Source organism: Musca vetustissima, unplaced genomic scaffold, assembly GCF_032173495.1.
Source record: "Musca vetustissima isolate MV318-11 ecotype Yass unplaced genomic scaffold, APGP_CSIRO_Mvet_v1 utg192998, whole genome shotgun sequence".
In the NCBI taxonomy this organism is placed as follows: Eukaryota; Metazoa; Arthropoda; class Insecta; order Diptera; family Muscidae; genus Musca; species Musca vetustissima.
Genome location: NW_026875986.1, coordinates 4,087 through 19,007, shown reverse-complemented (window position 1 = coordinate 19,007; position 14,921 = coordinate 4,087). Strand labels below are relative to the sequence as shown.

Sequence of the window (14,921 nt, the reverse complement as noted above, 5' to 3'; positions counted from 1 at the left end):
TGCAATGTCATCGATCGATGGACTGTTCACAAGAAGATTATTTTAACGTGGCCCAAAGAAGGAAGTGTCAAATCACAAGATATCGGTGGCTTATTTCGTTTAACTCTTCGACACATACGATGATCTGGAAACTTTCCCATAACAGAGCAATTGTCGTTTCTTTCGAAGTATACATTGTGCAGACCAATACTATCCAGCTCCGATAATTTACCGCCGTACCATTAACTGCAACAAATCGTCACCCGATTTGTATTGAATTTTGCAATCCTCAGATGTGACAATTTCCATTATCCACCGAAGTCGAGATGATTTTTCGATGATTGCGGATTCTGAATTATTTTCGTGTATATCGAGGACATATTCAGCATAATTAAATTTTATGAGTCTAACATCCCAAGTCTTAATGCAAAATTCGAGGTAATACCGTTTGCGGAATGTCCAATTCTAAAGAACGAAGAGGCATTGCAAACCTGAGGTTTTATATCTTTATTTGGTATATACCGCCAAGGCGCTTCACGAGTCCTTTTTTTTTTTTGGTGAATGTTGGCAACATTCGGATTTTAAAATTAAGGATTAAAGTGATTGAAATCATATCGATATGATAAAGTGTAGTGACCATGTAATTTTCAATTACCCCATTATCTGTTTAATCATTTACATGAAAAATGAAAAGCAAGATGTAGCGACATTAAGTTCGAAACGATTGGACATTAAAAAAAAAACAGTAATGGCCAGAATATAGTGAGTCGCATTCAAAAGTATCCACTTTGTTTTTATATCTTTCACCACACTGTGGTACAGGGCATTATGTTTTTGTGCATATGTTTGTAGCAGGCAAAAAGAAAACGGGATAGACCCAGGGTTACTTTTGAGAATATGCATATAAATCACTTTCTGAGTCGATTTATGCACGTCCATGTATTTTTGTGAACAATGTACAGGTGGCATATAGGGTCCGGTTTAGATTAAATTTGAGATAGTTGGCCAAGAACGAACCCTATTGAAATTGGAGAAAATCGGTTCAGATTTAGATATAGCTTCCATATATAGTATCGTCCGATTTTATGTAAATGGAGCATCAACCTGCCAATATTTGTGCGATTGATGCAGAATTTTGGACATCGTACTGAGTTAGGTCTGGATTGATGTATGCGAAGTTTTGCTAGAATCGGATCAAATTTAGATAAAGCTCCCATAAATATTGTTTCGTACGATTTAAGTAAATGGAGCACCAAACAGTCAATATATTCCGATTGAGACAAAATTTTGTATACAGTATTGAAGTTACTACAGGATGACATTTGTGAAGTTTTGTTGAAATAGGTTCAGATTTAGATAAAGCTACCATATATATTTTCGTCCGATTTTATGTAAATGGCGCACCGAGTCTGTGTTTTTTCTATATTCATTAAATTTAGCACCGGCTATGGAATTTAGTCTAGAATGTTTTTGTTAAGTTTGAAATCGGTTCAGTTTTCAGTTTTAAATATTTAGTCCCATTTTATGTAAATGGTGCACCATAGATCCTGTTCTATTTGCACGATATTTTGTTGTTGAAATCTGTTCAAATATAGTCATAGCTTCCTCATAATTTTTTATCCGATTTAAAAGCAAATGATGAAAGTGGAGGAGCTTTACATGAAATATTGCATAGCGTATTGAATTGAAGATCTTTCAGGTTTAGATATAGCTTCCATATATATTTTCCGATTTCATCAAAATGATGTATCAAACAACTAAAGTTTGTCGTCTTAGGACGAATTAGTGCACGACGTATCAAATCGAAGTTAGAATAACGTGTATTGGATTTTGAGTAGATGTACATTTTGGATAGCGCACTGTATTACAGCATACCAAATGACGGATGCTACGGTTGCTCAAACAGGTCTTTTTATATATATCGTATACATATTTTGCTCGATGATTCAATTTTTAAAAATTTCAGATTGGTATGTTCACACTAGCACTGCTAGCCTAGCAGTAGGACATGCCTAGCCTAGCATAGGACATGCAGCGTGTTACGGTTAATACATACTGTAATAAACAAATTATAGGGGCTGTGCATTACAGGTTCATTTATAGGAGGTGATGCAAATGTGGTATACCCATTTGTTTTTAGATTGCCAAATTTTTATTTTTTATCCGATTAAATTGAAATTTTGCACTTAACATGCTACATGTGTTGTCTTTCCATGTATCAGTTTGAAAATAATATTATTCTAACAATTTAAGAGATATTTGAGAAAATATTTGAAATCCCATAAAAAGTGATTTTTAAAAAAGTGCAGGTAATGTGGTATACCACATGATAATGTGGTATAGTATAATTTTCACTTCTAAATGATATCTTTTATAATTTATTGTTTTTAATGAATGCGAATTAGCTCGAGATTTATGTCTGTTAAGATTTTTAACGGATACGTTGAGTGCAACTTTAATTTTTATTCTATAATAATTTCTACACATGGCAATATCTAATTTTTGTATGGAGAAGTTGTTAAAACTCATAGCCTTTGTTTTTCATCCTTGTGATTCATGGTAGACTCTCGTAAAGTACGAGAGTTTTGTTTCGTACGATTTAAGTAAATCTTACGTAAATATTGTTTCGTACGATTTAAGTAAATGGAGCACCAAACAGTCAATATATTCCGATTGAGACAAAATTTTGTATACAGTATTGAAGTTACTACAGGATGACATTTGTGAAGTTTTGTTGAAATAGGTTCAGATTTAGATAAAGCTACCATATATATTTTCGTCCGATTTTATGTAAATGGCGCACCGAGTCTGTGTTTTTTCTATATTCATTAAATTTAGCACCGGCTATGGAATTTAGTCTAGAATGTTTTTGTTAAGTTTGAAATCGCTTTAGATTTAAATATAGCTCACATACGAGTATATACTTTAGTCTTATTTTATGTAAATGGTGCACCATAGATCCTGTTCTATTTGCACGATATTTTGTTGTTGAAATCTGTTCAAATATAGTCATAGCTTCCTCATAATTTTTTATCCGATTTAAAAGCAAATGATGAAAGTGGAGGAGCTTTACATGAAATATTGCATAGCGTATTGAATTGAAGATCTTTCAGGTTTAGATATAGCTTCCATATATATTTTCCGATTTCATCAAAATGATGTATCAAACAACTAAAGTTTGTCCTCTTAGGACGAATTAGTGCACGACGTATCAAATCGAAGTTAGAATAACGTGTATTGGATTTTGAGTAGATGTACATTTTGGATAGCGCACTGTATTACAGCATACCAAATGACGGATGCTACGGTTGCTCAAACAGGTCTTTTTATATATATCGTATACATATTTTGCTCGATGATTCAATTTTTAAAAATTTCAGATTGGTATGTTCACACTAGCACTGCTAGCCTAGCAGTAGGACATGCCTAGCCTAGCATAGGACATGCAGCGTGTTACGGTTAATACATACTGTAATAAACAAATTATAGGGGCTGTGCATTACAGGTTCATTTATAGGAGGTGATGCAAATGTGGTATACCCATTTGTTTTTAGATTGCCAAATTTTTATTTTTTATCCGATTAAATTGAAATTTTGCACTTAACATGCTACATGTGTTGTCTTTCCATGTATCAGTTTGAAAATAATATTATTCTAACAATTTAAGAGATATTTGAGAAAATATTTGAAATCCCATAAAAAGTGATTTTTAAAAAAGTGCAGGTAATGTGGTATACCACATGATAATGTGGTATAGTATAATTTTCACTTCTAAATGATATCTTTTATAATTTATTGTTTTTAATGAATGCGAATTAGCTCGAGATTTATGTCTGTTAAGATTTTTAACGGATACGTTGAGTGCAACTTTAATTTTTATTCTATAATAATTTCTACACATGGCAATATCTAATTTTTGTATGGAGAAGTTGTTAAAACTCATAGCCTTTGTTTTTCATCCTTGTGATTCATGGTAGACTCTCGTAAAGTACGAATGTTTCACATAGTAATGAGATTTTGTCTAGTTCTGGCCTTTTTCATGCAGAATCAAGGTATACCACATTACCTACACTTGTGTTTACTGAAGAAATGTCTAGTTTTTTTTCCTAAATTGGTGATTTTGTGGTGCAATCGCGCATATTATTTGATTTTTAGTTCATACTAATTATTTTAATGCTTTAGTAATAACGATTAAATTACATCCGTAAAACAAAAAATTATTTTTAAACTTCAATCGAAAAAAAGTCAATTTCATGAAAAATTTTATTTTTGGTACTGATTCTCAACGTGATTTAAATAAATTTAACAGGTCATTGCTATCTTATTTTTTTGAGAACAGCAAACTATAGAACATGTTTCAGTTATTCTAAAATTTTCAGTTTACAAAAAAAGTGACTATACCACATTACCAACCTATACCACATTTGCATCACTTCCACTACCCTCGATTACATTTTCACACTGGGGTATTATAATTTTTTCCGTAGCATCATTCCATTACCCCGCTCTGAGAATGTTTTTTTTTTTTTTTGGCAATCGACTCAGGCGCCTTCCCTGTAAACGTCTGATTCAGTACAAATCGATATTTACTTGCGTTCGGTTGTGTTTCAGTGGTGTTAATTATTGCCCTTAGTGCTATATTCTATTTTCTAATATGAATATTTTTTTTTAATTAAAATATATAAAAATAATCTTATCAAAATTTCCTTTAATTTTTAAAGTTGGAAATTATTTTGTGCTTTTTCTTCTTTTCTTTTTCGTCAAATGTCGCTCAGCTTCGTCTAACACAGGCAAGTTGTTGTTGGTTTTTTTATTCTAATGCTGGGCAACCATGGGCATTGGTGCCCTTTCTTACATTGTATCAATAAGCTCGTTCTCTGCGTTTCCTTTTTGCAAGACATTTCATATGGCGGTTTCTCCCTTACTCTCCTTTCTTTTTTAATCTCCTCTCTTTTTGCACACCTCCATTTTATTCAATAAAAAACCATTTTTCTCCCCAACTCGTGCACTCTTTTATATTAAATCTCTTAAAACTTCATTTCAAAATTTGAAATGAAATTTGAAATTAAAATTTATTGAGAGATCATGTCATGATCTCTTAATAATGATTAGTTACTACAGAGAGAGATAAAGAGATAGTGAGAGGGGAGAACTGTGAAATTAGATCTGAGATGAAGTGTTGTCAAATTGGGATTTTTGCTTGGTTTGGAAATAACAGTTTTTTTACATTAAATCGGACGAAAATATATATGGGAGCTATATCTAAATCTGAAGTGATTTCCCCCAATTTCAAAAGGTTTCGTCATTGGGCCAAATAAATGAGCTGTGCCAAATCATATCCAATTCGGATCATAAATGCTACCTCCACTTTGTTTACGGAAGGACGGACGGATATATATAAATCGGCTCAGAAAGTGATTCTATGCATATTCTCAAAGGGAAACGTGTGTCTATCTCGTTTCCTTTTGCATGGTTCAAACACATACCCAAAGACATAATACCCTGAACCACAGTGTGTTGAAGGGTATAAAAAGTTGTACATTCTACTACTTTTTAATACTTTTTCTACTAGTTTTTACTACGACAATAAATTTCCTTTTTGTTATCGAGTAGTTTTTTGCGCTTCTAGAGCGTACTCTATGTAGGAACAGGTTCTGGTTCTGCAGGTTCTAGAACAGATCAAAATGAAATATATGAGTAATTGTGGGGATTTTTTTGGGGATTTCATATCTTCATTTGGGGAAAAACTGGCAACCCTGCTGCGATGAACATAAAGAAAACAAACTCAGTTAAATTTGTTTCTCCACTTAGACCCCATCAAAGGTCCGAATATAATTTTATGTCAATTTAGCCATGTCTGTTGGTCTGTTGTAATTAATACACACATCTTTATACCGTTCAGGAATCGAGATAGACCCATGGTTCCTTTTGAGAATATGCATAGAATCAATTTCTGAGTCGATTTACGCATGTCCGTCCATGTATTTTTGTTAACAAAGTACAGGTCGCATTTATGATCCGATTTAGACGAAATTTGGCACAGTTCACTTATTTGGCCCAAGGACGAACCCTAGTGAAATTGGAGAAAATCGGTTTAGATTTAGATATAGCTCCGATATATAGTTTCGTCCGATTTTATGTAAATGATGAACCAAACTGCCAATATTTGTCCGATTGGAACAAAATTCTGCACAGAGTACTGATTTAGGTCCAGACTGATGTCTGCGAAGTTTTGTTGAAATCGGTTCAGAATTATATATAGCTCCCATATATAGTTTCGTCCGATTTTATGTAAATGATGAACCAAACTCCCAATATTTGTCCGATTGGAGCAACATTTTGCACAGAGTACTGAATTAGGTCCAGACTAATGTCTGCGAAGTTTTGTTAAAATAGGTTCAGATTTAGATAGAGTTTCGTCCGATTTTTTGTGAATGCTGCACCAAAGCCCCTATATCTTTCGATTTTTGTATAGCGTACTGAATTACGTCTAGAATGGTGTGTGAAAAGTTTCGTGAAAATTGGATCAGATTTACAAACACTTCTTATATATATATTCGTTCGATTTTAAGTAAATCTAAGCTAGGCCGATGGACACAACGTACTGAAGTTAATGGAAATTAATCTCTGGCAAGTTTCCTTGAAATCGGTTCAGATATAGATATAGCATAGCTTCCATATATAATTTGACTTATTGATGTTTATTGTACACCAAATAATAAATGGATGTTTCATCGAGATTAAATTTTAAACAGTGCAGCATACCGAATAGCGTGTAAATCGATTTACAAAATTTAGCATAGATTGCAAAATGACATGTGTAGGGATTGATGTTAGTCGGTTTAGATATAGATAAAGATCACATACTTAAGTTCGTTCAATTTCATGTCAGTGTTCCTTCGAAAAGGAGACGTATTTTATGATTTATATGTAGAATATACCCAAAGTGGTGAAGGGTATCATATAGTCGGCCCAGTCCGACTTTACTACTTTCCTTACTGGGTTTTCTTCCGATTTTATGTAAATTGTGCACTAAAGACCCAAAGTTTGTCCGATTGCCACACAATTTTATACAACGAACTGTAGTTAATATAATTTAATGTCTGACAAGTATCATTTAAATCGGTTCAGATTTTGATATAGCTTCTACATATACATTTTCGCCCGATTTTACACAAAATTGACACAAATTTTGCACAACGTATTTTGCACAAAGATAGTATAACCTAGAAGTTGGATATAAATGCTTCACCAATGCAGGTCCAAATGGCACAAAATTTTGCACTACGTACTGAAGTTACTATAACATAATGTGTTGCAAGTTTAGTTGAAATTGATTTAGGTTTAGATACAGTATCAGATTTTAAAGGTAAAAGGTGCACCAAAGACCCAAAGAAACAAAAAGTTGCAGCCTACGCCCGGTACAACGAATGATATATTTTCAGGCCCATTCGTTATAGCGAAACATTCGTTACACCGTGAAGATTTTTAAGGTGCAATTTTATTTAAAAACAAATAAATGTTAATCCACTTTTCAATGCATTTCTAACAAAAAGTATATTAATTGACGTAATAACACGCTAGCCCATTTTTTCGTTTTACCCGGTATATTAATTTAGAAAACGTTCGTTATATGTGATAGTCAGTATAAAAAGTCGACTATTTTGCTCATTCCTTATAACCCGAATTTGTTAAATTGAGTATTCGTTAAACTGGGCGTCGACTGTATTTGCAGATCTGATCGGTATTGAAAGAAAATATTTAATTTTAAGAATATCATTTCGATATTTCCTTATTCAGTAACATAATTGATATTATTATTTAAAATATTTATCGTTTAATATTATTTGATAATAGAATTTGACGCACCCGAACGGAATAACTACCGACTTGTACTGAATAAGGCGTTTGCAGGAGAGATGCATAATTCAATTATCGAAGGAATATTCTCACAGCGGGACAATTGAAAGATGTTTAGCAAAAAGGAATTGATAATAATAGCATATTTAAAACTGTTGTCACACAAGTCATGTCATTGTCATATGTACTGTCAAATTGTAAATCTGTAAATACTGTACACGTAGTGTGACCCACACGAAAAATTGCATCTGTTGAAACGATATGACAATCCATATGTATTTGTACATGATTCAAAAACCTCCCCACTTCCAGGTTTTGAATCCTATATATTCATAACATATCATTTGTGATACTTCAATTATATCAATAACATAAAACAACTTGTCGGTCAGGAATACAGAGTTTAGAAGAAAAATGCATGATGTTAGGATAGGTTAAATCTGTGAAGAATAAAACTCTTGCACGTGTTAAAGAAACCCCAGGTATACAATGTCTCTCTTTGGACTCGAACATTCCACAAATACGGGGTCTCTGACTTAAAAAGTTAAGTTAATACAAGAACACAAGTCTACCGATGAGGTGCAAGGATTTGTGTTTGGTGATTGGTCCCTGAAATCTATGAAACTAATAGGAAATGTCATCAAAAAATCATATTGTCTGATGAAAGTCATGTCCTCCTAGGTGGCTAACGAAATTTGGCGTTTTAAAAAACCTCAAGGATATTGTTGTCAAGTCTCACACGTGTGAATGATTGGTGTGGGGCGACTGTGTATTTGAATAAATAAACATCTTTTGACTTTCGTCGTTAAATTCTCTAGGGAATAAGGCAGCCACTTGCCGGTTTGATTATGCAAAATTTCATGAAGAGAATATAGTACTGTACCCTCCACCATATAGTTTTCATCGAAATAATGATGTCCGACCCTATAAAGTATATATATTCTCCATCAGCGTAAAATTCTATGACAATTGAGCCATGTCCGCCTTTCTGTTTTAACCACTCTAGCCTCTAAACGAATTGAGATAGCTCGCCAAAATGTTGCACAGAATCTTTTGTCTACAGATATAGCTCCCATATAAGGGTACCCTCAAAACCCTATATCGATAATGTACTATATATAAAATATAGCCTGCATCAAAGTCTTTCATGTCCAATAGGACTCATCCACACTCCGGACTATCTTCTTTATTATAAATTCTTTAGGATATTTGCTTAACATAAGTTGTTGGTCACTTCGACGCCCTCCATCTTCACCAAACTCCATGTTCAACACCGACGGCTGTCAACTGACCCCTTAAATTATTTTTTCTCTTCAGTGTTACTTGAAATTTAATCAAGAAAATTGATCAACATCATTGTCATCGTATAAATAGCCTTGGTCAGCTGCAGACCGGTGTTCACGGTCAACGGTTTTACAGCACCCACAGTTAAGCCCGATGTATTTTGGGTCATCATCAACATCATTTGTAACATTCTTCGATCTTTTATTGAGAGACGATACCAAATTATTTCATTATAACATGACTCAATAAAACCATCATTCTGAAATGGAAGAGGATATCAATATCTATATGAAAAAAAATGAGATCGTATACTTACCGTTGCATCTACTAAGGTGCCTAGACCACAGAAAACATATATCATAATGAAACAGTAAATAAAGTATGTTTGACCACCCGGCCATGTACCCAAGATTATACAGAACAATGACAATGCCATACAGAGAGCAATTGTAGCCATTTCGATAAGAATTACATAAAAATAATTTATTTTGACGGTGGAAATATATCTGAAAAGAAAACAAAAGTTGAAACGCAGTTAAAAGAGGTCGGGCCAGACTTTTGATGCCCTCCATATTTAATTGGAATGAAGGTTCCAACTGAGGGATTTTTGTTTAATGGGGATTTTTTCATAAAATCTCAAACCACATATATTCAAATTAGCGAAAATCGGAAGGTATCATTATATGGGGAATATGCCTATTTAGGGACTGACATAGCTCACTTTATCAACTTGTCCAAAATACCGAATATTGGGACGTGCCCTTATTTGGTGGCTACCACGGAACATGAACCAATATTGGGGATCCCGGTTGTACCCCTAAAGTGGACCAATATAACTCATTTTTCGTTGGAAGGTTTATTACCCAATGGAAAACCAATACACCAAATTACATCTGATTAGGTTGAAAACTGTTTCAAAAATCTTAAAAATAAATATTGAATTGATATATGATATTTTCAATACCAAAAATACTAGGAGAAATAACAATGTGTAGACCAAAGTTTAAAGCTCTATACTTAATATTGATTTCAACAGGCAGATGGAAGTACAGACTGACAGTCGGACCGACATGACTAAATAGATAAAGAATTATAATCTGATCCAGAATATTCATCCTGTATGGGGCCTCAGGTGAATATTTCTACCCTAAAAATTGGACCGATGCAACCAGTAAGGGAAATAGTAAAGTCGGACTGGACCGACTATATAATACCCTTACCCACTTTGGGTGTATTCTATGGCTGCATCTGCACCAATCTCAACAAAACTCAATATTGTCATTCAAGACTCAATTTGATACCTTGTGCAAAATTTCGTGTTAATCGGACCAACATTAGGAGTTTGGTGCACTACTTATATAAAATCGACGAATATATGTGTCTATGTGGGAGTCATATCGAAATCTGAACCGATTTTCACAAAAATTAACACACATCACTTTAGACTTAATTCAGTATTCTATGCCAAAATTCGTGCCAATCGAAGGATATATAGGGACATTAGTGCACTATTTGCTAAAATCGGACGAAAATATATGTGGTAGCTATATCTAAATCTGAACCGATTTTCTCGAAACTCACCACTCATCATTTTAGACTCAATTCAGTACGCTATGCTAAATTTCGTGCAAATCGAAGGATAGATAGGGACTTTCGTGCACCATTATCTTAAATCGGACAAAAATATATATGGGAGCTATATCTAAATCTGAACCGATTTTCCCGAAACTTTCCGCTCATCATTCTAGACTCAATTCAGTACGCTATGCCAAATTTCGTGCAAAACGAAGGATATATAGGGACTTTGGTGCACCATTATCTTAAGTCGGACGAAAATATATATGGGAGCTATATCAATCTGAACCGATTTTCTCGAAACTCACCACTCAATTCAGTACGCTATGCCAAATTTCGTGCAAATTGAAGGATATATAGCGACTTTGGTGCACTATTTGCCTAAAATCGGACGAAAATATATATGGGAGCAATATGTAAATCTGAACCGATTTTCACGAAATTTAATACTCATCGTTTTAGACTTAATTCCGGACGCTGTGCCAAATTTTGTGCAAATCGAAGCATATAAAGGGACTGTGGTGCACAATTTATCTAAAATCGGACGAAAATATATATGGGAACTATATCTAAATCTGAACCGATTTTCACATTGTTCTAGACTTATTTCAGAACGCTATGCTAAATTTCGTGCAAATCGAAAGTATTCTGGTGCACCATTTACCTTAAATCGGACGAAAATATATATATGGGAGCTATAACTAAATCTGAACCGATGTTTCCCAATTTCAATAGAGTTCGTCCTTGGGCCAAATAAATGAGCTGTACAAAATTTCATTCAATTCGAATCAAAAAATGTGATCTGTACTTTGTTTAAAATTTAACATGGACAGACGGTCGGACATGCATAAATCGACTTATAAAGTTTTTGTATGCATATTCTCAAAAGGATCCATGTGTCTTACTCGTTTCCTTTTGCCTGTTACAAACATATGCACAAAGACATAATACCTGTACCACAGTGTAGTGAAGGGTATAAGCATTCATTCACACTTGTCCACAGTGTCCTTAACATTGGCGGTTATTGATAATTCGACATAAAATTTTATTTTGATCTGGAGGATATACTTTTTATGGTGATTCTGGCGTTGCAAAAGGAATGACAAATTCAATATAAAGCCCCCCTTATGAACTTATAGTCCTTCTACTGAAGTACGAGTATAAAACCTTTTAGGTTTTCTTTAGCCCTTAGGGATATTTTCCAGACGTCCCCTTTTTATAAATCTGGTATAAAAATAAAAGCCCTTCTCCTATACAAACATATGTCCCTCAGGATATTCTGCGGACATCTTAGACCTTTTGGCACTTCATGTTATATTATTATTATTTAAAAAAAAAAATATTATTACACACTTACTTCATATACCTTTGATGCCACAGAAATATCTCGTTCAACAGTTCGCTGCTCCGTTCCATTTCATCATTTGCCAAGGCTTCGTTAACTTCATGAAATTTACACTGCAAAATATCCTTGTACAGCGGGACATGAAATACCAACAAAAAGAAACACAGATCGGCAGCAAAGTTGCCGAAGCCACCAAATAGCATGCTAGCAAAATGAATGACATTCATGATAATGAAATCTCGTTCGTTACTTGTCGGATCCAAACCGGGTATTAGAAATTGCATTATGAAGATGCGTTGATTGAAAACAAAACGATAAAGTGGCACCACGGATATCAAACTAAAAATGACAATGACATAAACGATGGCCATGGATTTCATGCCAAACACAGTTCGATTCATTGTTCTATTTAAGAAGGTACGATAATCGGAATTCGGTTTGGCATTGTATTCCTTGTAGATCAAATGCAAATCATCGACTAAAAAACGAAAATACTCTCTGTTCCAAATGGCGTTCAGTAGTTTGGCATAGCCCTGTAGCATGAAGCGTGGACATACAACGATTCAAAAATAAAATAAGTTTTAAAATTTCCCAATTTTTTCGATTTACTTACATGGAGGCCACTGCCCAACATGGTCAGGGCCTGTAAACTAAGAGACCATTGACCTACAACATAAATATTGAAATACACCGTATAGCAAGTTAGAATTACAAACATATTAATGAATATGATAACGGTCCAGGTTAAGGGATTCATTTTCCAGGTGGGTTTCAAGACGTCCGTACCCACATACATCGAACATATGCGTATTACACGAATAATTTGTTCATAACGTTGGACCACAGATATTGCCATTATGTTGAATATATATTTTTCCTTTGAAGCGATTTCCTTTCTTACACAAATAATCCCAGGACAGCACGGAGTTACAACTTAGTAGTGAATAACACCACTGAAAGGGTTATGTGAACTTCGATGCATGCGAAACAATTGGATGTAAACGGCAAGGCCTGCTAATGAGTTTTTTAACATCTGTCTATACCCTTCACAACACTGTGGTACAGGGTATTATGTCTTTGTGCATATGTTTGTAACAGGCAAAAGCAAACGAAATAGACACAAGGTTCCTTTTGAGAATGTGCATAGAATCACTTTCTGAGTCGATTAACGCATGTCCGTCTGTCCTTCCGTCCATGTATTTTTTGAACAAAGTACAGATCGCATTTATGATCCGATTTGGATGAAATTTGGCATCGGTCACTTATTTGGTCCAAAGACGAACCCTACTGAAATTGGGAAAAATCGGTTCAGATTTACATATAGCTCCCATATATATTTTCGTCCGATTTAATTTAAATGATGCAACAAAGTCCTTATATAACTTTCGATTTGCACGAAATTTGGCACAGCGTAATGAATTAGGTGTAGAATGATGTGTGTTAATTTTCCTGAAAATCGGTTCAGATTTAGATATGGCTTCCATATATATTTTCTTCCGATTTAATGTAAGTGGTGCACCAAAGTCCCTATATATCTTTCGATTTGGACGAATTCTGGCATAGCATACTGAATTAAGTCTGGATTGTTGTGCGCTAAATTTTCTGAAAACCGGTTCAGATTGAAATATAGCTCCCATATATATTTTCGTCCGATTAAGGGTAAATGGTGTACCAAAGTCCCTATATATTTTTCGATTTGCACGAAATTTGGCACATCGTATTGAATAAGTTCGAAAATGACATATGTTAAGTTTCCTGAAAATCGGTTCAGATTTAGATATAGCTCCCATATGTATTCTCGTGCGATTTACTGTAAATGGTGCACCAAAGTCCTTATATATCTTTCGATTTGCACGAAATTTGACACCGCGTATTGAATTAGGTCGAAAATGATATGTGATAAGTTTCCTGAAATCGGTTCAGATATAGATATAGCTTCAATTTCCGACCAAATGAAAATTTTAGTATCGTTTGCAGAATGACATGTTTATGGATCCAATTTCACTTTACTGGTCCATTAAAAATGCGACGTCTGATAGGATTCATTTGTTGAATATACCCAAATTGGTGAAGGGTATCATATAGTCAGCCCCGTCCGACTTAACTACTTTCCTTACTGGTTTTGAGTTATGAATGTCAAGTATTGACATGATAATTTCATTTTTATTTGTAATTGCAAATGGAAGTAACCGCATCATGCAACATTTAATACAACAACACACTGTCAAGGTCGGTGTATAAATTAATTATTTATAGACAATAAAAGAAGACTAATCAAAGACTCATTTGGTATTCTGGAAAATATGTTAGACCTTTGAGTGTTTTATGGTCAATAGAGCACGCTTATAGAAAATTTCACATAACCAGATAGAAATGTAGCTATGCAATGTCATCGATCGATGGACTGTTCACAAGAAGATTATTTTAACGTGGCCCAAAGAAGGAAGTGTCAAATCACAAGATATCGGTGGCTTATTTCGTTTAACTCTTCGACACATACGATGATCTGGAAACTTTCCCATAACAGAGCAATTGTCGTTTCTTTCGAAGTATACATTGTGCAGACCAATACTATCCAGCTCCGATAATTTACCGCCGTACCATTAACTGCAACAAATCGTCACCCGATTTGTATTGAATTTTGCAATCCTCAGATGTGACAATTTCCATTATCCACCGAAGTCGAGATGATTTTTCGATGATTGCGGATTCTGAATTATTTTCGTGTATATCGAGGACATATTCAGCATAATTAAATTTTATGAGTCTAACATCCCAAGTCTTAATGCAAAATTCGATGTAATACCGTTTGCGGAATGTCCAATTCTAAAGAACGAAGAGGCATTGGAAACCTGAGGTTTTATATCTTTATTTGGTA

General features: G+C 34.2%; 1 protein-coding gene across 1 annotated transcript; it reads right to left on the bottom strand.

The window, feature by feature from the left end:
* Positions 1-9,169: 9,169 nt before the first annotated feature.
* On the bottom strand, positions 9,170-12,899 carry LOC133338529 (odorant receptor 67d-like). Its single transcript, XM_061546698.1, has 4 exons — positions 12,657-12,899; positions 12,056-12,576; positions 9,440-9,629; positions 9,170-9,382 (listed from the first exon to the last, which is right to left on the bottom strand). Exons 1-4 carry the CDS (start codon positions 12,897-12,899, stop codon positions 9,170-9,172), a joined length of 1,167 nt encoding a protein of 388 aa, XP_061402682.1.
* Between the last annotated feature and the right edge of the window lie 2,022 nt (positions 12,900-14,921).